Source organism: Colias croceus, chromosome 26 (assembly GCF_905220415.1).
Source record: "Colias croceus chromosome 26, ilColCroc2.1".
Taxonomy (NCBI): domain Eukaryota; kingdom Metazoa; phylum Arthropoda; class Insecta; order Lepidoptera; family Pieridae; genus Colias; species Colias croceus.
In genome coordinates this window covers 5,112,113-5,137,053 of record NC_059562.1, presented here as the reverse complement: position 1 = coordinate 5,137,053, position 24,941 = coordinate 5,112,113, and the positions used below count along the sequence as shown (strand labels likewise).

Below are 24,941 nucleotides of genomic sequence, written 5' to 3'. Positions count from 1 at the left end.
CTACCTAGGTATTTCAAGTTATTCCTTCCTTCTTTCAAGTTTCAATAGTAAGAAAATCTCATGTCAATCTCAAAAATACATGAATCTAGATTTAGTTCAGAAACCATATCAATTGATTTATTCGGTAATTTTTCAGATTTGCGTCAGCGAACATTTCAAAATTTGACATCTATAACAAAACCATTACTGAGCACAGATTACATACACCAAAAAAATAGAACCAACGCAAATCTTGGCTTAAAATTTGCTCATACTCGTTTTCATTACGCCATTGTTAAACGCTTATCAATCGATTGATTTCGTAGAGGTACAAAAACGCCACAAATAAATGACTCAATCGCGAATTAGCTAAAAAAATCGGACACTACATTGACTCAATAGCGCCGACCGTCGATTACACACAGTCAAGCTAAGTTACGTAAATATCACGCACACCACTGCAGCCACGCACACATTCGCAATACACCACCACACGCGCAAGTTGCGGGTGTGGTGGTGTATTGCAGACCGTGAGTCGGCCGACCCCACTACAAAATTTAGTCTCACTCTAGACTTCGTTGAAGATAGACGTGTCCAACTGACTAGAGTTATACGCATTCGCAGTGAATAATTTCGTCATAACATTGTGATAGTGACAAAATCATTTGGGACGTGATAAGTGGGAGTGTTTAACATTATTGTTAAATTTTAAGTACTATAAACAATTACTGAAGACGTTTCAGTGTTTTGCTGTTTTTGTGAAACTATGACATTGTTCCCTCTATTTGGATAATTCCGGATAAGGACTGCAAAATTACCGCAAATATTTTTGTAAGTATCTTTTACCTCTGTCTCTTTTAATTTTTATATTTTGGTATATTATTTGGCTTGCCAATTTTAATAAATTTTTTTTTCATTGTGTAGAAAATTTTCTTATTAGAAAGGAAAAACTTAAAATTTATTATTTTTATCGTGGTTATAATATTTGGACTTAAACTTTAATCAGCATTAAATTTATTTAAAAATATTTCTGACAAAACTGCAATTTTTTTCCCAAAAAGTTGTTGACCAAAAAAAAATCGAAAAAATTGTTTGGTCAACGAAAAAATTTAAAATTTTATTAAAAATAACTATTCAATTGGAATCGAATTGAAATTTCAAACTACCAAAAAGAAAGTTTTCCCGCTCAAATGCGCAATTCAGATTTTCCAGCATATAAATAAATGGATTAAATTTTCTGATCTGTTTCACATTAAATTAAATCAATGACTAACAAATGAGGTGAGTCAGTTAGGAAATTGCTTTATCGCTTCCATAGAATTGTTTTTGTAATGTCATTGACATCTTGCGTCGATTTTGTTTACTCATGCTCGCGGAGATTCGTGCCAAGTCTTCGCTTAAATCATCTTTATACGCATTCTCGAATATTGAACTTCCTTTTGTCCTTCATTGTTTTTTGTTTTTGAGATAACTTCCTCGATCGCGTTCTTTATCACTGTTTACATTTCTGTTTTAAAATTCGTATCTTCACCATGCATGCCTTTTGTTACCATTATCGCGATAATTCCTTTGTTTTCACTTTAACTTATTTTTGCGCATTTATAATCAGATAATTTTCTCTTATCGTTTATTATGTCATCTACCTACTTTCATGGTTAGACGATTCGATTTAATGTAAACATTTCTTTCGATACCTAGGTAAATATCTAAAATTTTACATTTTTCTATTTAGGTTCCAATTTGTGTAATTTTTCCAACTGATGAATTGAATTTCCTCTTAAATTATTTTGCACAAACTTAAAAATATTTTTGTGATAATGAAAAAAAATAGATCACAAAAATTAAAATTAGCCAGCCAAATTTGATAGTGTTAATTGATGAATTATGCTAGTAACTAGTGCGATGTCGTAAACGGCGCCTGGCACAGCGGCTCTGTCGTAAGCCATTGTAAGCGCTTACACAACTGGTTCAAGGTTCCAATCCGGCGTGCATTCGCCTACGGATGTGCGGAAACAACCGTCTATGTGTTTCTCTCCTGTTTACACAACTATATAAACTCAATTAGTTCTGAAATACAAGAGAAATTTAGCCCAACACTGCATCTACATTCTACAGTTCACGTCACCATTTCTAAGTACTCTTAGGTTTTCATGCCAAATTTCGTGTACAGTCTTCAGGTAGTTCCCTCCAGCGCTAAATATACCGTTTCCCAGTAAAGATTATTCAAACAATCGTTCGAACACGAGACCGTTGAATCGATCGCGTAAAGGTCAGTCCGCTGTATCTATGTATGACGCAACGTCCCTAGGGCGTTGTTGCGCAACCCATTGCAAGCTGATATCTGTATTATGAGAACTGTACTCTGTAGCGCTTACAACTGTGTCGTAACTACAAACAAACCGTTATTTGAGTTTACGCGGTGCAACACGGCCACGAAACATTCAGTACTGCTAAGCCTCGCCATGAAGAAATTGAAAATTTTAACATTTCTAGATCCTAGAAAGCAGTAATGTATCTGTATCTTTAATAGATAATAAATGATGTAATAAAGGAAGTAAAGCGCAAGGTTGTCCGGAAGGTATTACAAGTTAAGGCCGTACCCGCATGCATTTAGTTAATCGTGCATCATGACTCGCATAGTTATGAATTTTAATTCCCATTATATGTACGATCGTGTAAGGATTATAACCCTGGCGACTGACCCTGACTGAGTACATGCATTCAGAGTCATGCGATGAAATCATACGTATAACACGCTTCCTAATAATAATTAAAAATAGAATTGCTTTGTGCAAAACACAAGTATTAGGAAATGAGTATGCGAAATGTGCACAAACGGCTTTGTCCAAATTGCGCCGAATACACTCGATCTAGAAAGATGTCTCGCGCTAATCTAAGCGGCCTAGAAAACATTTGTATATGTACAATAAATTTCTCTTACGTAAAACGATTTTATACGCAATAACAACGGACGATAATTTCATCGGCGCGAGGACAACCAAAGATAACTTGACCTATTTTTTTTATCTCGCCCGCTCGCGTAACTCTAACCTACTTACGAAGTACACGTGAAGGCACAACCAATTGCGAGTAAGTGGATCACTATAATATTATGACGTTATTATTTGAGGTCCTAAATTTCTGCGTCCGACTCAATTAGATCACTGACGTAACAATGAGACCCGAAAATTCATCAAGGTTATTTGTGACTGTCCTATCGATTGCTTTTGAGCTAATATTAGTATTGACCCTGGGTGTCAATTGTTCTGTAAGTATATCCGCATTTATTGCTCCACAAGTGTCAAGATTTATCACTGCATTGAGAGCAATGACTTTCCTCGTCAGCTTGTCATCCATTAATTTTATGACGCTTCCGATATTCTCACCATAATACGGTGCATAATTATTACTAAGGGGAAATCCCATGACTCATGCCGTAACTGAACTAGTTTTGCTAAAACTGCTGTATTAGTACGAACGTGAAAATAAAGTATAGATGTATAATATAGGTTATCGAGCAATACCATTATCTTGAAATTGAAAGAAATTACGTAATCTTATTTACGGACAGCGTTTCGTAGGTAAATTAGCAGAATCTAGAGCACTGAAATAGGTTAAGTGATTCTTAATAATGTAGCAATTAGCTGTATAGAACAAGGCCAGCAAAGTAGGTCTTACCGGTTTGTATCGCATACAAACAGTGAGTATTTATTCAAAGATTATTTTTTATCAGATAGGGAAATCCCAGAAAAACGGAACAACCTTGACACATTTTATATTGGCCGTTTATCACCAGAAGTTACGAAACGGAACCTTGACACCAAACCATTATCGGGGTGTGAGGCCGATTCGAAATAGCCCGTACTTTAATTGGGTGTTCGCTGAGTGCGAATACGAAAATCGGTCAAGTATGTGTCTTGGAAAAATGCTTGAAACCCGTCCAGAAACTGCGACCTTCCGCAACTATCCTCGGGGTCAAAATAAACAATGCGACCGTAAGGATTTACGCTGATCACTCCTACGCGACATCGAAAACAAAACATCATTTCAACGTCATATTGTTTTATAAACAGTTCAAATAGTACTCTGCTAGTTACAGCCAAGGTGATCACGACGCCAAAGTCTGATATCTCTTGTCACACACTGCCTGTTATGTTGGTAAAGTGTTAAATCAAAGATGGCTGCCGGCCCACTTCCCGCGCAACAGGCGGCGAGCGTGTGGAAAGTTACCGTTGTACTACTTTCTCTACTTTTTCCAAGATGGCTGATATTGTCTATGACTCTTATTAGAAGGTCAAGAGCGCGCCGCAATTAGTTTTGCCGTTTGAGGTCAACGATATTAACGTTTATTTGTTTGTACATTGGCAACGTTATTGTTTGAGTAGTGCAATATTAAATATGAACTTCCTCGTTTTAAATACACCTGCACGAACAATAAGCGAACTTGAATAAAAATAAGAAAATTTATAAATATTTATGACCAACTGGTCATTCTTAAATTAACTCATCTAACGGTCAAGGGCGTGTCGTGTCAGCGGGAATAATTAGTTTTCACGTTGGCGAATCACGTTGCAGTTTATATAACGGTTTGAAGAAGAGTAAACGTGCTTGGAAGTGTTACGCAAGCACCAACGTGAGGTTCAAGAGTGGCACGTGTTGTTTGCCGCGTGACCAACCCGCGCTCGACACGTGTGTGCCAGGACAATCACGCCTGTGAGGTCATGCACGGTGGATTCGCAAGGAAGCAATGTGTTCCTGCAATTCGATCAGCGCGCCACAGACTTCTAAATTTTTCGCTATCTGTGCAGCGCATCAATGCGCGGGAAAGTCACTATCAAAGCCACGATTTTTTTTATTCTTTTCAAAAGTATAAAATTAACATTTAATAATTTCTTATAAACTATATAAGTGTTAATTAAATAAATTAACAAAAAAAATAGTAGCTAATAATGTTCTCACTACAAACTGTTGACGCAATTTCCAGAGAATTTAATTTAAAAATATTTGCCCCGAACAAAGACAAAGACGCAATTAAAGTTTGCATAATACATTAAAAATGTCTTGAACCAATTCTCTTATCAATATTTGTTACTGCTCTGACTCAGTGATACAATTACGAAATCCTGATAGGTTATCACTGTTCATATTTGATCCAAATATGGCAACATTTTTCACATACCTTTTCTATTACGTAAGTCGCTTGAATATTAAATTCCATGGAGCAATGACCTATTCGAAATTAAAAAAAAAATATCGCCTATGATCAGATGGTATTAATTAAAAATTATAATTTGCTGACTCGAACCATGGTATAAATTGGTACTCAAACTTTGGTCAATAAACGAATCATCTTATCGTCTATTGAGAATTGAGATATAACAAAAACGTGTGAAAACTTTGTAAATAATAAAGCCTTATAACCCTCACGTGTACATCGCACACTTATAAATCCACATGCTACGAAAACATGTTTCATTTCAATGTTAATTTTAATTCTAATTATCTGATATCAAACCAATGTAAATAAAGATAAAACTTGAAATTACTATGAACTACGAAAATAATAAAGGATAACTAACTAATCCACGCAAAAAATATAAGTTTTGCGTGGTTTTTGCAGTTTACAGTGAGCTTGGTCATGAGCGTACACTGCGTGTCATGAAATATGGCATTCAAAAATCAAAATACAACCCGTGTCGATCTACCAATGAAAAGTAATTCTTGTTCTATACATGACAGTTGCCCAACCCAACCTTGACTCTTGGGTGACGAAACCACTCATAACAGTATTACGTGTTGTAGGCACCAGATGAGCGTAAAAAGTATCGATGTACCGTAAGTCCCCATTTTTGGGTAACGGTTTAAAGAAAGTAGATGATTAGCGATAACTGTTCAGCATAGCGAGCTAACAGTATTGGTATCTTAGCACCCAAATGTACGATAATAATTACGTAACGGTCGCATCTAACATTCCGAAATAAGTATGCCGTTTCGTCACATTCTTAAGCTAACGTGATTATTATATTTACATGACTTTAGTTTATCTTTATAACGCTCTAAAATTAAAGTGCAGGTGAAATCACTGTAGCAATGAAATACGTTTGTCACATCAGCATTATTTTGCTATACAATAATGTTTGAAAAATAATTAAACAATTGACTAAACACGATCAATATTCCCGAGACGCTAACCGCAGTTTTAACTGTTCCCTCTCAACCGGCAAGTAACGGACGCATAGCGTTATTACAAAATTATTCACTTTATCATATAAATGTTGAGGAATTAGCTATTCTGTCAATATCTAACTGTTAATGTATAAATTGTTTGTTCTTTGCGACAACAATTCTAAGAAAAGAATAAGAGAAGATAATAATATTTGCGAACGAATTCAAAGTATAATGAACACAGATTATATATTAAAAAACCGTTGAATCAGTTACTACTGACTAATAATATGTCTGAATACATTTATTAAGATGTAATAGTTCTTCAAGAGTTGTATAGAACTCGCGTGGGCGGTTGGATAAAAAATTCATGTAGTCATGATTTTAACTGTATTTATGAGAACATCTGTATAACGGACTGATGTAAGTGATTCAGCTCAAACTGTAATATGCGATGCACTGGATCTATTGTCCTTTTTTAACTACCAAATACCGACGTAAATTTTCTTACAAAAATATGTTTCATAGCTATTTACATTAGAAATGAAGTCGTAATTGTAATATGTTTAGGCACATTATCGCAAATCATTACATTTGTTTACGGTCTCCAAAATTGTATCACAATTTCTCATCAAAATGTATGATGGCAATCTTAAATAGAATTTTACAGTATAATAATCCCACACAATACCGCTGAATAAATGGTCGGTGACACGGTACAATTAGAGTGGTTTGTAATCGAACGGTTATAGTAACGGGTTCGAATCTAGGCCGTCCTACTGACACCGCTCTCAACTCGTTTGGCGTGTAACACTATTTTTATTTCAATATTTTAATTTAATTAAACATGATCAAAAATAAGAAAACATATTTGTTTTAAGATGGGAAAGTACCTACTTTGAACTTTGACAAACGATAATTGTTATGTAATTGTTGTTGATATAATTATCACTTAATAGCATAACAATCGTTAAGAATCGATAAATTTCTCCTAATTTCATATCCACTTAAACAATACAAAGTTTCGCGTCACGTAAACTAATTTACATGAATACCCCAATCAGAATAGGAAGTGGTTATGTAAAGTCGTCAAGATGCAGCGATAAACTTGAAAACATCTTAAAAATCTCTAGCGGGGCTCTAATGATCTTTTTCGAATTTCATATTGATTTAAAATGTGAATAATCTCGTATAATCGCCGGCAGGCACGTGTTCCCAGACGCCGTAGTTAAAATTACATGCAAAATGCTCTTGAAAAGCATAATTTCAGATTTAGAAAGGACTCTCACGTTGTCCCCCACACCGCCGCGTGCGCTGCAACGTGAGCGCTCTGCTCTTTTTTCCGTGCGCTAAACCGACGCGGAAAAAAGAAATAGACTAGTTTATGGTTTCACCACAATGGGCACTTAGGAAAGAATCTCCCATTGTTGTCGATAAACGGTTGATAACGAGGCAATTAAACTATTTTTCGTTGCACTTCCTGTCGATGCACATTTGGCCATTCGATATCGTTCGGATATAGGCGTTTACGTAAGTGATATTAAGTTAGGGTGTCGCGCAGTGGTTATCGACACCGACGATCAATGCGAGATTATTAAAATAATAAAATGCTGGTTAAGCGTTTCAGCCATGCCGCTGCCAACGTGAGCTGATTGCGAAATTTCAATATTATTTTTAAAATATAGTTAATACAGCACTTAGTCAACATCGGTCACATGTTAGCGGGCATGGCATTCGGTCATTTCGTGTCGTATCCGTTTAATAGCACTATTGTAACAATCGGTAATTAATTTAAAATTTTAATCAATTTTCTTTCGAAGGAAGCGCTTTCGTAACAGTATCCTGTGCGACCTCAAAATCCATCGTGTAATATGCCAAGAGGTTAGGAAACATTATTAACGCGTTATAACATGAAGGGAGTGAAAAAAATGAATGTCGTAACACTGTTTCACAAAATCCACGTGTAAAGTAACGCGGGAACTTGCGACAGAATTTTTGCAAGCATTATGCACTTATAAATAAAATTGCAAATAATTTTACTAACGTAATATTTCTTTTGTTACAGAACCACTTTGAAGATTCGTGCGGATCCAACGTCCGCCGAAACATGGTCGCCGAGTTTATATTGAGCCAGCAGCAGCTGCTGGGCGGAGGCCCCGCCCTGGGCCCCGCACCGAGCCCCCAGCGCGTGCCGCCGCCGCCGCGCGCGCGCCTTTCTGTATCACCGCATTACCCCATGGACCAATCCCCTTCATCCAACGGATCGGCTGAGCATCACGAATTCGGAAACTCCTTCGAATTTTCCAAAAGGAAAGAATTCTTCGGGCAACGCAAGCAACGCGAGTTCATTCCCGACAGCAAAAAGGACGACGGCTACTGGGACCGCAGGCGGCGCAACAATGAAGCCGCCAAGCGTTCCCGGGAAAAACGCCGCTTCAACGACATGGTGCTCGAACAACGCGTCGTTGAACTGTCAAAGGAAAACCATGTGCTTAAAGCGCAATTAGACGCCATTAAAGAGAAATATGGAATCTGCGGAGAAACACTCATCAGCATCGACCAAGTCTTAGCCACATTACCGACGTGTGATCAAGTCCTGTGTGTAACGAAAAGGAGTAAACTGACCAGCAATGCTCTATTCCCACCAGCACCACCCCCACCTCCCCCGATTCCTCCAGCGTCTCCCCCATCCCCACCACCACAACGCGCTCCTGAACAATACCAGGAAAGACTTCCCGCTCCAGAAGCGTACTACCCTCACCCAGCACATTATGAACCTCCCGGTTCCGTTCTCAATCTATCAAGATCGCGCCGTGCGCCATCCCCCTACGAACTCTCTTCCCTATCGGGCTCCGGCGACGAGACAGGCGAACAGTACGCCCCAGAGAACGCCGGCCTGCCACTCAAACTACGCCACAAATCACATCTCGGGGACAAAGACGTCGCCAGCGCTCTTCTCTCCCTCCAACACATCAAGCAGGAGCCCGGCCCCCGCTCCTCACCTTCATGGGACGGCGAGGGCTCCAGCGACGAGAGGGATTCCGGGATCTCACTGGGAGTGGAGTACAGGCCGCAGCGGCCCGTGAGTGACGAGAGGCTAGCGGAGGAGGAGGACGCGCACCTGAAGGCGGAGCTGGCGCGGCTCGCCACCGAGGTGGCCACACTCAAGAACATGATGCACCAGAACAAATCGCGCACACTCGAGCACTGAGCGCCCCGCCCGCCTGCGCCTGGACCGCGCAGCGCCCGCGCTGAGTCGCCTCGGCTGCGTCTCGCGGTCGTGCCTCGCTCGTTTCGCGTCACGTGTCGATCTTATTCGTACAAACTGTCTCAACCTGCCCCTCCCTAGTAGTCGAAGTTACCACGATGTAAAGAGATGAAGATATATATTTGTATGATATTGTGCAGCTGTACGCGGCTAAGTCGCATCGCCTAATCGTTATCCTTCCTAGTAGTCGTATTGATAGGTTAGAGATAGATCCATACGAGAGATGCGTTCGCGGAGAACTCTGTATGAGACTAATATTCGGTTTACGGATTTTTCGAGCAGATAAAACTCGTCTACTCACGATAGATTTAAAAATGATGCATTTTTAGTGGTGAGCTATGTATAATGTAACTGTAATATAAGAGAAGTAGATCTGTTTCATCTATTCGAAGACTCGTTTGTGAAAATCGATGGCTGAAGACTATGTTTTGTATAAGTTAGATGTAAGTCGATGTAAGTAAGCTTAAGTCCAATCTAGATGTTTATTTATAAATTTTTATGTATAGTCTTTTTCATTCGGAATGCCCGTTATATGATGTTCCAAACCAAAAAATATGATCCTCTAGCTGTCAGAAATCGCAAACTATTTGTAAGATAATCCTATTGAATTAAATCAGATAAGAATACCAGTGCCTTTGACAAAACATACCTACCTGTAAAATAGCTCTAAAGTCTAAATGTAATATTTTTGTACATTTCTTAAAAGATCGCGATTTCATAATGTACCGTATGCGATTCCCTAACCATGTGTTGCCATCTCTAATAAGTACCTATTGAGTCGTTTAAAATTGATGTGACGCATGGCGTTTTTTCTTTTTAGTCGATGTTAATGTCTTGAATGTGTAGATATCGATGTATACCCATGGTTTGGGATGTGAGACCTAAGAAGGCTATATCAAGTATTGCTGTCTTGTAAGTTACACTCCTGTTTGTCCTAAGGGCATGTGATAGAACTAAAGGAGTTTAAGTATTTATTTATTCGGACCGTGAAAGAGGATTTTACAATTTATTATCTTTGTATAAGAAACACTATACGATATGAATAAATTGTGTACATTACAATTAAACATGAATTTTATTTGAAACCCTGAACACTTTTACTGAAGTGACTATTGGCTAATCAAAAGAAATTATTCTAATGAATACATGATCAAGTACCTACTATAGTCTATAGCTAATAGCTGACTATACAATTATACATACATATGCAATACACAAAAATTGGTTCAACTGAACAATTTTTTAATAAGTAACTAAAACTTTCATATTTTACTCAATATCATTATTAAATTAATCAAGTCTTTCATTTGTGAATAATATCTGGTATATACAGTTACATAAAGTAATAATATCTCCATCAGCTTTCTTTGAACTAATGAAATGTGATCATAGCTTAAAACTATTAAGATCATGGGTTCGATTCCCAGTGATAAAAACGTTACTTTAAAAAATTGCAGCTGATATGCTTGAGTTATTTAATGCATCCATAGCTGATCGGATTTACATAATATTGTAGACAGAGATAGATTTTTGTCTGGACTCTAGATTAGGACATACATAGTATTTTATTTAACCCTACTCGAGTCATGATAATTAACCTAGATGTCAGAAGAACATGGGAAATAAAACATATGAATCTTATAATAGGAATGGATATATGAAAGAAGATATTAAAATGCTATCTAGCGTTCATGGGTGGGTATGTCACACCCGTTTCATTTCTGTATGTAAACTATCCGTTGCTCTTGGTCATTTTTTCAGGATTTATTACTTCAAACAGGATCTATAGCTGAATTATGTGGGTTGTAAGCAAAGAAGTAAATCACGACATGATTTCAAAAACTATGTGCGCCTGTTGCACATTTCTAAGCATATATTTAATAGCTCAACGAATCAGATAATAATGCTAGGAGTACCAAAAGTTATTTCTACTGTTCAGGATAAAAATTTATCAATATAGGACGTTGGAATAACGTACAATTTTAAAAGTTGCTAACTTACAGCTTGAAATATATTCTATTAGCCTTCACACTTAACAAGACGACAGTTGACGACTGTTGACTATACTTTTACCTACACAATGCTACCTAGCCAGACCTTACATGGACTATATTACCACTATTACATTTTGCCTACCTGAAAAAATTTACCAGAACTCTGAACACCCAGTAGGTGTGTAGTGAAAAAATAAAAAGAGACAAATTTTGTTATAACATATTTGTTGTCATGTCAATATGTAGTAAGTAAATTTTTGTTGTACTGCTTTCTTAACCTGTGCAATGTTGTTTAAATTTGTGTTTTTTCAAATTAAAATCATGACGCCTATTTATTTTAATTAGTTATTAAGTAAATAAATGTGCTGGCGTATAAATTGTAGGCTCCTATAATTATTGAATAGCTATTTAGAAAAAGTACAACTCTATACAGACTACGATCGCCTATTATGCATAAGTGCTGATTTACACAGGGTCAGTAGACAAGTCAGTCGCGGCGCCGAAATTCGGCGCCGCGACTGACTTTAACTGTTTACATAGACTTCAAGCCTCTGTACTGACTTCAAATCTGTTTACACAGGGTTTTTTTTCGGGTCAGCACTGATTTGCCTCGAATTTGTAGTCAGTTACTGACCCTGTGTAAATCAGCACTAATACTAATTTATACGCACCTTTAGAATAAGTGCTGATTCAAGTCAGTCGCGGCGCCGAATTTCGGCGTCGCGACTGACTTGTCTACTGACCCTGTGTAAATCAGCACTAAGAGCTAGCGCGCAAGAGCAACTTTTGTCTCCGCAACTATTTTGTCTCTCCCATCAACTCTATGAGGAGTTGCGTCGCTACGTGCGCGCACTTTCTTACTAGTCCATAGAGTTGATGGGAGAGACAAAATAGTTGCGGAGACAAAAGTTGAACATGTAATATTGTATTTTATGTACATTACGAATATTCTATTAATTATTCCATTCCTCTTAATTATTTAGACAAGATTTTTAGACAAAGATAACGCGATGCAACCTATTTAGTGTTTGGTATTGTTACCGTATTTGTTAAATATCACTAGCTAAACCACGTTATCAGTTCATAAAAGCATTTCGTTATATAAAAATAAAACAACGGATTGAAGCGATTTTAATATTTTATTGTACACGATTACATCAGATATATACATCGAGTGTTCACAATAACAATTATGTGTGCTTTGGATCTAGCTTAGCTAGTCGTCATTAAACATTTTTTTAAATTCCAAACCAACAAACTTTTTAGAGGTTTCAAAAACCATTTTAAACCACCATTTTTAACCCATCATGACTTAGATGTTTCAATTTAATTATATTATATTAATTATCCACCATGCCGAAATACTGAAAGCATTACTTAACATTATTAGTTTTTATTCATATGTAAGCATTGTATTAATTATGTACAGAGTCTATATTTGTGTGCATAGACGTCATTACAAGTTCATAGTTACATTTATATCAATATAATTTGTTACTTGAATATCTATGCTATTAAAATAGTGACGTTCAAAAATAAATTTCATTTATAAATGCACAATAAAATGAGTATCTATGTCAATACAACATAACATGACACCAATAGTATACAGTATACACGTAATGATAAAAATAATTCTAAAACGAAATCGCACAATAGTCCGTACGCGTTGGCGTCGCGTTGTATACTGATCGTTTTATTCACTGCCCGAGCCCGACCCCCGCTAGCTGTCTCACTCGCTCTTCTTCTTCTGAATGTTCTCTCGTTCCTGTGGGCAGTGAAGCGAATCTCACTCGGTGCTCGTGACGACTTCCCCGCACGCCAGGGGGTCGGGTCGCTCGATCGCCGGGATCGCGGGTAGCGCTTGCGATCTTAGTTTCGCTGAACTCAACTCGTTGCTTTGTACCCAGAGCTCCAACTGGAAATGAGAAATAAAATAATTAAAATTAGTTTTAAAATCGTGACTAACCAACCAGTAATACATTAACAGCTTGCTTTTGCAAGCATATTTAAAATAATAAAGCTATATGATAATATATCGTTTCACTAATTTAGGTGTTAACAAAAATCTTTCACATTATCTACCTTAAGTAAGCTTTCATTAGATAATTACGTAGTACTCCGGTTACCTACGTACGTACTAATAAAGCTTATTGAAACAAACAAATAATGTATAATAGATATTAATCTACGTCTATGTATTTATATGACGATTTAAAAGCACAAAAAGTTATCTAAGTAACTTACCTCAGGCGGCATCTTCAACGGGTACGGTTTACACGCACCCCCACAATGCAGTTGCAGCAGTAGCTCCGCGATAGCCGCAGCCGAGGTGTCGATCACGCGCTGGCGGCACACAGCCACCGCGTGCACGAACCCCCCGGGGCCTATGAACTCGTGCTCCATGAAGAGCGTCTTCTCGTCCCAGAATACCGCCTGGAGTTTAGAGGTGTTTTCGTTACGTCGGCATACTGATATCACAGTATTAATATTGTAATACTGTGCTGATATTGTGGAAGGTAGCCTATATAAATAAATATTTTAGGACAATTATTTTCACACACGGCACGATCTGATCCCATACTAAGCTTTCGCTTGTGTTATGGAAACCAGATGGCTGATAAACATACATTTAACAACCAGACACAGAGCAAACATCTAAGTTCATCACACAAATATTTGCCCTGGGTGGGAATCGAACCCACGACCTCGGGCTTGGAAGGCAGGGTCACTCATCAACCAAGCCGACCGGAGAGTCAAATAAAGAAGTTATAGTTATGTATCTGTAGTGGCAATGCAACCATTTCATGAAATTATCGAGCACTTCATAAGTGAACACTGATACTGTGAACAGTGAATCTGTATGTATGTTTGTTACTTTGTACCGGATCCGACTCGATTGATACAGAATCTCCCTAGGCACATTAAGTTACAGGCAACTTGGGATAGCTCGATTTTACAATTATAAGAAGAAAGTTTAATTTTTTAATTTAAACTTAAACTTTCTTCTTATAAAAGCAATTTGCATAGGTTTACGGTTTCATCCTATCAGCAAGTTTTTCTTCAGGTCTCTAGCAAGTAGGTAGTGGTAAGTTTAAGCATTAATTTAATAGTTTATTAGAAAAAATACATTACGTCAATTGAAAACTACATTACCTGTATAAAAGAACTATTATGTCATCATTACGCACAAACCGTACATGAATGAAGATGTGACAAAAATAGGTTAAACAATTCTACTTGCGGTTATACTCTATGCGTATAAAGTCTGTTAACGTATTATTTATGACCTCATCAAACGATCTAGTTGTAGAATTACCGTATTTAGTAAGAGGTTACAATTTTTAGATATAATTTATGATGGTAGAGTTATGACGTAATATTTATTGTGGATGAATTATGAGAATATTGATCAATTTATAAAAAACCTTTACATTTTTATTCAGTGATTCAACACCGATCATAATTGGAGCAATTACGATTCATAAATCGTAAATGTCTCCTCCTAACAGAAAATTTTACTCTATGACTCTCGTTACCTTTTCCTCAGTTTTGTAAAAGATATTTAATGATAATATATTAACTATGTATTTTTAATAATTATAGCAAAACATTAATTATTTAAGCCATAAGTCTCCTGAAAACAACCAGCTGCAGCGTTGCAGAAATTTTCTCTGCAAAATATGGTGATATGACCATTTTGCATAGCTCTACATTTTTTTTTAATCCATTGAGCCCCGAGCGGCCCGATTGGGTCACGACACAATAGATTTTCTATTGTGTCTGTGATTCCGGGGGCTGAATTAAATAAAAGCTGTATATTTGTTTTATTATAAATTTGACTGAACCTAACTGTTTTGTGAAAAATTTCAGTTATTTAACATAAGCGTGATTTAAGTTTATACTACTCGAATTCATCTGTCTACCTTGCTTAACTTTTGAAACTTTTTATTTTGCATTTTTTAACTTATTATCAGTTAAATATTTCTTTTAACTTACCTTAGAAGTGATAGTGACCTTCGTAAACGGTTTAACATATCGTCTATACCGTATTGTAGCGGCTGCTTGCAACACAGCACCTCCCGCTGCCTTAATATTCGCGTACAGGCCTGTACGTTCATAGAAATCCGCTCTAGCGAAGTCTAACTCTCGCAGGTATCTCGCGTTGTTCATGTGGTACAGGAGCGTGTCTATATCTGTGAGGAGACACCAGGCTGGAAAGTAAAGGGGATATATTCATCAGGCACTGCGGATAAATCCGCGGGGCACAGCTACTAGAAGATAACACTGGAAAACTTCGTGACAAAATACTATTCTGTTTTCCAACAGAAGACTCTTGTATTGTTTGTAGGTAGTTTTAGCTGAAGTTATTTTAAGAAGTTCTATTTACATATTAATCTATTTTTAATTAGGTTATAATAACAGCAATTTGTGTAAAGCTGCCTATAAGCCTTATAACTGTGTCCTTTGAAGAGTACAGTAGGTCAGACATCTTCGACAAGAAGGCTGCGTAAATGTCGATTACAATTATTATAAATTTGAGGGTACAGGGCTTCTATTTTTAGTAAAAACTTATTTTATTAGGTAACTACATTCGTATACAATTAGTATCATCAGCTCGCTACATACCTATGTTATTAGTATCATCATGAAGATAGTTCTAAAACATAATATCGCACGCAAATGCTATGCTTTAGGTATAAAGAGAGATAAATAATTGGATTGCAATCGAGAATGGAATAAACCATCTCTCGAAACCAATTAAGCAATATTCTTGACCTCACTAGCCATTGTTTATATATAACAATATAATTATGCAATGTATACCTACTTACTCTTCAAAGTAGGTTCCCATCGGCTCCAATATTTTCCATCATGACTGTAACTTGTTTATAATTTTTAATTTTAAACAAAATAGGAAAGCAAAAGTATGATCGTTGGGATATGAAAGCACTTTGTTCACTTTGTCTTTTCTTCAAAATGGTAATTTTTTTGTATGTATATTGCATTTAATACTGTAGATACTGATAAATAATATACGCTAATAATGTTGACTAATTGGAATATGCTGATTAGACAGTTTAAGAAATAGCAAGTAATTTGAGCACGTAATGACGCAGTTTTAAGTTGAAAATATATTGCTGTTTTATTTATCTACTCTTTTCCTTACTTTAATAATTTATAACGATGATGTGATATGTCTGGTTTGCTAATTTTTAATGCAACTTTATGTTCATTTATATTTATATACTAGAATAATAGTTAAAATATTTTTTATTTTTATTCAATATGGCAAATTACCTCAAACGTCCAGTTTCTCCAATCAAACAACTCTTTTATTAACCCATTTTAAAAGTAAAACTGAACTACTTAGGTACATATTGCCCAACAAATATTCATTTTATTAAACTCGATCGAAGATTTCGCAATACATCGCAACTAATACGAAAACTTATAATATAATACTTATACTTACACTGCACTTCCGTAGTGTCCAAGATGCACGCCTTCTTCCTGAAGTACCTTGCCTTGGCCACTGTGTACATCATTCGAGCAAAATATGCTACATCCAAGGTACCATACAGCAGGAGGGTCCCCGCCACGAGGATCGCGCTCCATCCAGGCACACATACAGTCCACATTTTCGCTGCACATCCAAACACTCAAATAAATAAATTCACATTTACTGCATGGTAACACTACACAACTTAACAACGTTACCTATTTTTTTTTTTTTTTTTTATAGTGGAGAATGCATTTAGGCATACCCAGGGCACTCGGGGAAAGAGCCCTGGGTTATGTCGGACTCACCCAGCTGAGTGCAGGGACCTACCGACTAAACTCCACTGTGTTCCGCCGTGCCGCTTTATAGACGGGGCCGCGGGTATTCGGTAGAACCGCGTCCGCAGACCCGTCAGCGGCAGCCTATCTCCAGGCCCAACGCGAATGTGGCGGGAGGCCGCCAGGTCTACCTTCCTGGGGGGGCGGCGTGAGTGGAACACTTCTCACGCCGCCTCTCCGCACCGGATGATGGATTATATCCCCGTTCCACCATCCGGTGCCCATCATCAGGGAGGCAGGTCGCGACCGTGTAAAGCGGCCGCGACACGGCGACGACGCCCAATAGGACGACGACGCCGAATCGGATCCGAGGAAGGGTTTCTCTCGCGGACCCGCTCTGCCTCCTCCTTCTGCGACATCACATACTCGCAGTATGTGATAGCCGCGGACCACGATCTGTCGCCACCAACCATTTTGCGAACTATGGAAGGCAGGGAGAGATCAGGGCCGACGACTGCGACCAGGCGAGCTCGGGGCTCTGACCACGCGGGGCACACGGCGAGAGTGTGGTCTGCCGTGTCCTCCGGACAGTCGCACCAATGACAAGCCATTTGCGGCTCCCGTCTGGCGACTTTGCACAGGTACCGCCCGAAACAACCGTGTCCGGACAGTACCTGTGTCAGGCGGAAGGTGATGGCCCCATGCCGCCTGTCGCACCACTCACGTAGGACCGGTCGGATTGCTTCGACCGTCCTTACTCCTGCGCTGGGCTCTTCGAGCCGACGTTTCCACTCAATTAAACGCCGCTCGAGAGCATCAGCCCTCCATTGCTGGACCTGCTCCAGATATGGGTTGATCCCATGCGATCTAGACGCGGCGACGCGGCGATAAACGTCTGCCAGCATTTCGGCGTCCAGGTCCCACGGGGGCGTCCCCGCCATTACGCACGCGGCCTCGAAGGACACCGTGCGATATGCCCTCACGATTCTGAGCGCCATGACCCGCTGCGGTCTACGCAATAGGGGTCTGGTACGGGCGCTCAAAGAGTCAGCCCAAATGGGCGCACCATAGAGGGCCATGGAGCGAATGACGCCGGTGTAAAGACGACGGCACGCACCCCCAGCCCCTCTAAGATTCGGGAGCAGACTTCCAAGTGCCCCGGCCACCCCAACAAGCCGGGGGGCTAGGCGACGGAAGTGCTCCACGAATGTCCAGCTGCTGTCCAACACGATGCCCAGATAGCGCAACGTGGGACCAACGCTGATGGACGCACCGCCCACCTGGATTGCTGATCCAGCAGCCTGCGCCCTTCGACGGCCACGAAACAAAATCGCCTCTGACTTGTCCAGGGCCACCTCTAGACCAAGTCTTCTAATGCGGCGCACAACTTCCGCCACCCCAGCGGTCGCAAGGAGGGCCGCGTCCCTATACGAGGCCCCACGCGCAGTCACCAGGGTGTCATCCGCATAGCAAAGCACGCTTATACCCGGGAGATAAGTGGCGCGCAGGACCCAGTCGTAACCGATGTTCCACAGGAGAGGCCCAAGAACCGAGCCCTGTGGAACACCGCACGACATTTCCTTTTCCATCCATCCACGGCGTGTGGGGTACGCCACAGCCCTCTCTGATAGGTAGGACTGCAGCAATCGCACCATGTACTCGGGCACGTTGTGATAGCGGAGCGCCTCAATTACGCAACTCCATGGTAGCGTGTTAAAAGCGTTGGCGATGTCAAGAGACACCGCCAAAAGCACTCCACCTTCATCAGCCACATTGTCTGCGAGTTCACGCAGCGCAGCGATCGCATCAATGGTGGACCGTCCCCGGCGGAATCCAAACTGGTTTTCGCTCAGGTCCGGCCCCTCTCCCTCCAGGTGGTCGATGAGGCGAGCTGCGAAAACGCGCTCAAAGAGCTTGCTCACCTCATCGAGCAGCACGATCGGCCTGTAAGCCGAGGGCGAATCGCGCGGGCGTCCGTCCTTCTGCAACAGGACCAAATTCCCGGTCTTCCACCTCCGGGGAAATTGGCCCTGTTGAAGGCATTCTGTGAAAAGCTGTTCCACCCTGGGTCCAAGTGACTCTAGCGCCAGTACCCAAGCCCGCCCTGGGATACCATCAGGGCCGGGGGCAGTCTTTTTTGCTTTGAGCCGCTCCACTGCCACTGCGAGCTCGTCACGCGTGACCACCGGGACATTTTCATCAGCATACTCCTCCTGCACAGTCATTGTGGATACCATCGGCGGGGGAGAATGTCTTCCCCGATTCGGAAACAGGGACGTCACCACCTGCTCCAGAAATCGAGGCTCCAGAGTTTGAGATAGGGGCGGGGCCCAAGGGCGAAGCTTTTGCCTCACCCTCTTGTAAGGCCGACCCCAGGGTTCATGGTTCAAACCCTCGAGCATCTCCTCCCATGCGCGAGTTTTTGCTGTGCCTATCGCGCCCTGGAGAGACACGATACAGTCTCTGTAGACGGCGTATAACCGCGCCTCCTCCTCTTCGTCACGCCGTCTACGGCGTCTATGCCTGGTGTACGCCCGCCTCGCAGCTACGCAAGAAGCGCGTAGCTGGGTGATATCGGCGGACCACCAGTACATTTGTCGCCTTCGCGGAACTGACCGCACTCTCCGCATGCTCGCGTCGCAGATTTGCGCCATTGCATCGGCAAGCCAAGTGGCCTCCTCCTCCACATCAACACCGTCACCCTGCGGCGTCGGGAGCCAGGCTTGCACTATGGCAGCTTCAATGAGAAGCTCCCTATCTAGGCTTCCAAGCGCCCAGCGCGGACGGCGTTCACCAGTGAGGAATCGACTGTGAGCCGTCGAGGGCGTGGAGACGCTGAACCGGATGTAGCGGTGATCCGAAAGCGTCTCCACGTCCACCAGAACCCTCCAGTCCTGAATACAACGAGCGAGAGCGGGGCTCGCGAAGGTGATATCTACAATAGAGCCACCCCTCTGTCGCACGCATGTCAGCTCTGTTCCGCGGTTAATAAGTGTTAACCCAGAGGCGACCGCCCAGTCTGCAAGCAGAGTACCTCGCACGTCACCTGCCCGGCAACCCCAAGACACGGACTTGGCGTTGAAGTCCCCGGCCAGGAGAACAGACATTGGCTGCGCGAGGTCGATCATATCTCTCAACACGACGAGGAACTCCTCGAAATCAGCGAGACAGCGATTTGGCGAGAAATACACCCCCACGACGGTGTATCCGTTAATTACCGCTGATACGCAGCCCCGTCGCCTGACCACTCGCTCTATTTGGGTACCGCCTTGTGCAACTAGTGTCACCAAGCTATCCACATCACCCGCCCAGTTATCCCAGGCGGGGACATTGTACGGCTCAGACACAATCGCCACATCAATCTCCCACTCTGCCAGGCTTTGGAGTAAAAGATCCTGGGACCTAGCACAGTGGTTGATATTGGCCTGTAGGAAACGCAGTGGGGCCATTACTGCGTTTCCATAGCTGCCTCCGTTTGCGGCACCTCAGCAGGCACCAGAGCAGAGCGTGATGGAACCCGAGCGCCATCTTGCTTCCGCATTCCGCCTTTTTTTGGCTTGGGGGCCTTACAGGCTAAGCTTCCAAGTCGATGTTCTGCTGGTCGCTTTGCTTCTGCACAAAGGGCGCAGTGAGCAGTGGTAGCAGAGCATTCACCCGCTTTGTGGCCCATTTCACCGCAGCGGAAACAAATGGTACTCCGATCCTCGAGTGATGAGCACGTAGCACTTACGTGGCCTAGCTCCTGACAGCGGAAGCAGCGTAGGGGCTTCTGCTCGATTAATGAGACCTTTGCGGAAACCCATCCCACCAAAACGTGCCCCACCTGCGCCAACTTTTTCGCCGCGGTCACCGGACAGCTCACCCAGGCTGACATTGCGCCCCGAGGGCCAGAACGCAGAGCACCACACTTTACGTGCTCGACGGAACACTCCCCTGCGTGTGAGACAGCGACCGCAATGTCTTCAGCAGAGGCCGAGTCATCCAGGCCAGTAATTCGCAGCTCTGCGCACTTCACTGGCCTGGTCACCTTCACATTATCCTCGCCTAATACCTCCCGCAATTTGGTGGCTAGAGCATCCGCTTCCTTTGTGCTGGAAGCACCAGGTACCTCCAATATCCTGGCACCGGTAACACCACGCTTAAAGCGCATCGCACCAATGCCGATCTCCCCAAGATCGATCCCACGCCGCGCCTCCATCATGATCTTGGCATAGGTTATGCCACGCTCCTCCGCTCCCGGCTGAAGGGTCAGGACGACAGCCGAGGAAGAGGGAACGTGGAGCTTGTGTCGCTTTTTGCGAGACTGCGCCGCAGGCTTCTTAGCCTTGGCCCCCTTTGTTTTCTTCCCGCCCTTCCCGACAACAGTCCATCCTTCTTTTGGCTGCTGTTGCGGGAGGGGGTCTGAGGATGGGGCTGATATGGAGGGCGCGACTTTGCTGGCGGGTTTTGAGTTCGCCGCGCTTTTCGACGCCGCTTTTTTCTTCTTGTTGGCCTTCGGCTTCGGCTTCATGGCCGTCGCTGCAACCTGTACCGCCACTTGCTGCTTTAAAGCAGTCTTCCCGACTGGAGCCGTAGCATGCTTCACGGCCCGTTTTGGAGTGGACCCCGTCGCCGATATGCCCGGTTGCGGTACCGAGGCAGCCATTGCATACGTTTTTTCTGCTGGTGGTAGGAGAGTGACAAGGTCCTGGGTCGCCTGTTGGACGCCCTCCACTGACGCTCTCCTGTTATCCGCCGCCAGCGCCGGTCTTAAGCGCTTAGCCGGCGGCAGACGCTCCTCTAGGGCCTCAAACCTGGCGTTAATCATGTCTCCAACCTGGCGCAAAATGTCAGCTACCAGATCAGCATCAGGTTCCCGCGGTTGAGGACACACTTGTACGCTTTGCGGGGTCTTCACCTTTTCGAGCTCCCTTTTGAGGGAGTCGATCTCGGCCTGTAGGCGGGAGTTGTCCGCCTGCAGAAGCCGTGTCTCCTCAGAGACTGTCAGCCGCTTGAATTGTGCCACCGACAGTTCAATGTCATCGTGCGCCAATTTGAGGACTTTTTTGAAAGTTGTCTTCAAATTGTTTGACCTGGACCGCACCTTCTCAATGGCGGCCAAGTTTTCCGCAATTCGGAGGCTAAGAGCCTCCGCCGTGTTCCCTTCCTTTATTGGTATGGGGGGGAGAGGAGCGCTAGCACGCGTCGCCTCGATGCGCTCAGCGCACTCCGCGACTTCCTGCTCAGCCTGCAACTCTGTCTCCAGTTTGCGCGCCGCGTCCAGTTTGGCTGCACGCCGAGCGGCGCACGTACCCGGCGTGCGGCCCTTCCCTCTTTTTGATGTTTTTTGGCAGGGGGTTTTTGAATCCCCAATTCCATCCTCTGAATCTGAACCGGAGCGGCTCCTATCCAGGGACCTCTTCCGCCACAGCCTTCCTTTTTCGTAGGAATGCAGATCCACCACGCTGTTGGCTGAGCTTGATTTTGAAAGCACCACAGCTCTCGTCCTTCTTGTCCTAACGTCATCCGAATCATATTGTCCATCATTGTCCATATTTATTTTGCTAAAGTCGTCGTTAAATGGGGCCGGGTTAAGTGACATATTTGTTCCCACGAGTATGGGGGATATAAAAAGTCCGTCCGGGCGGTGCCCCCTGCACCCAGATAACCCTTATACACCATGGAGGTCGGGCGGTATCCATGGGAGGCCACAGCTAAAGCTCACGCACTCCCGAGCCAAACTGTCCAAAAGGGACAGGAAATCCACGCCGCTGGACTGAAAACGCAGATTTGAGGGTTTTTGATGAGGTGTCCTTCCTCTCGAACCAGCCGGTTAAGGCAAGCCCCCTGGTCCGTCGTAGCTGCTAGACGTGACAACAACACTACGACGGGTAACAGGTTGCCCGACGGGAGGCCGAAGCCCCTTACCAGACGCCAGAAAACCTGCCGCCCAGCCCGCCGCGCCGCGATTGTAGCGCTAAAGTCGCGGATATAATGTTACAGAAAAATATTATTTGCTCAATCATTTAACATGGTCTAAACGTATCCTTATATAGTAAAGCCTACTCATGAGTTTCAAGGTTTTACAAATTGACAGATAGTATTCATTTAATACATATATCATGGTTATTGCTTAATAATACAAAATTAAATTGATGTAAGCAATTATTCACACGACTAATCTAATGCCCCTAATGTTATTTAATAGCAATGTTCATTTTCAACGACTTACTGCATACATATGTTGCTAATTTTAAGATATAAGTATGTAATATTAAAAGGAAGCCATAACGAACGAAACATTATTAGGTATTCGGGTAGCACTCTATAGACTTATTAATAAGATAATTAGAGTAATTACTCTACAATATACACATATTTTATTTTATAGAGCAACGAAATGTAGAGTCGAAGTATAAAATATTTTTAAGTTCTGATAAAGCAACATCAAAAAGAAAATGCATATGAGTTTATTTATATTTGGTTTACGAAAGTAGAACCATTAATTATTAAAAAAGGTCGAAATGGAACTTACCTAGAGAAAGCCGGCACCGATCGCATTTAAAACATTTTACGTGAAAATGATTAATGTAATACAAAACTGTATATACAGAATTAAAGGATTACCACAATTTTATAAGCAATTGATTAAAATAAACGCCAAAATCGTGAATAACCTTAGAAGCTGCCTTCGCAGAGAATTTTACTGAAATAATTTTGACATTAGAACAAGTATGCGCGCGCAGATCAGATCAATAATATTGGATGACGCTATAGAGTGTAAAAAATCATATTGAAAAACTCACCATTTACTTCAATATTAAAATTCATATTTATCACGCTATTTTTATTTGATTTATTTCCTGTCTACGCTCAAAACATTAATGGTAAAGAATCAGAATCTACAAAACTTAGCGAGCAAAAATAGGTAGTTAGGTGGTACCATTACCGTCTTTACCAAAGGGGCACAGGGGGCCAGTGCCCAGGGCCCCCCATCATCTGGGGGCCCCCCTGGAGGAGATGACAGACAATTTTTCTCACATAAATCTCAAAATATTTTATTAAAAAGCAATACACTTTTCTCGTTGCCAGAACGTCAGATCATTTTCAGATTCATTCGAATCAAAACATCTATGTGTAGGAATAATTCGAGTGATTCGAACACCATTATAATTTAGAATTAACTTATCAGACATTAAATGTCAAAATAAATAATTAATTGTAAAAAATAAATAAAGTAAATAAATAATTAAATTAACGTTATATATTTTTACTTGAATTATTTTCGGAATTATGAAAATTATTAACAAGTCTAAGTTTACAGAATAGCATACAAGGGCGTTGTGACAAAACTTTAATCTCTGGGCCTGTAGACAAGTGGCAGAAACGCTAGAGAATAGAATCCGCTATTGATACTAATTGATATCTCACCAAAAACATAAATGTAAAAATTGGAGCCGTGTTCAATCGTTGACTTAATTTATGAGGCTAGTTTTACATACTGTTTATATTTTGTGAGGTTCTATAAACTAGCCAAGTCAAATTATGAGGTTTAATAGGTCATTAGTTGTTTGCTTTGTGAAAATAATTATATTATTCAAATTAAAAAAGTCATATTTTTGGAATAAATAAACGTTTTTCTCTAACGGAAAATAAAACAATTGAGTTTTCAGTTCACCCAGCTGATGGTCCGGGCTGTCAGACTGACGCGTGAGACGTCTGTCCGACGCTATCGCTCAATATGTGCTCAAAAAACATCGCGTGACCCGTCCCTA

General features: G+C 41.6%; 2 protein-coding genes across 2 annotated transcripts; one reads left to right on the top strand and one right to left on the bottom strand.

The window, feature by feature from the left end:
- The first annotated feature begins 528 nt into the window (after positions 1 to 528).
- Positions 529 to 10,479, top strand: LOC123703484 (nuclear factor interleukin-3-regulated protein). The gene is made up of 2 exons (XM_045651492.1): positions 529 to 810; positions 8,210 to 10,479. Exon 2 carries the CDS (start codon positions 8,252 to 8,254, stop codon positions 9,353 to 9,355), a length of 1,104 nt encoding a protein of 367 aa, XP_045507448.1. The 5' UTR covers positions 529 to 810; positions 8,210 to 8,251; the 3' UTR covers positions 9,356 to 10,479.
- Positions 10,480 to 12,526: 2,047 nt separating this feature from the next.
- On the bottom strand, positions 12,527 to 23,873 carry LOC123703545 (protein THEM6). Its single transcript, XM_045651603.1, has 5 exons — positions 23,702 to 23,873; positions 16,883 to 17,053; positions 15,406 to 15,620; positions 13,654 to 13,842; positions 12,527 to 13,324 (listed from the first exon to the last, which is right to left on the bottom strand). Exons 2-5 carry the CDS (start codon positions 17,046 to 17,048, stop codon positions 13,196 to 13,198), a joined length of 699 nt encoding a protein of 232 aa, XP_045507559.1. The 5' UTR covers positions 17,049 to 17,053; positions 23,702 to 23,873; the 3' UTR covers positions 12,527 to 13,195.
- Between the last annotated feature and the right edge of the window lie 1,068 nt (positions 23,874 to 24,941).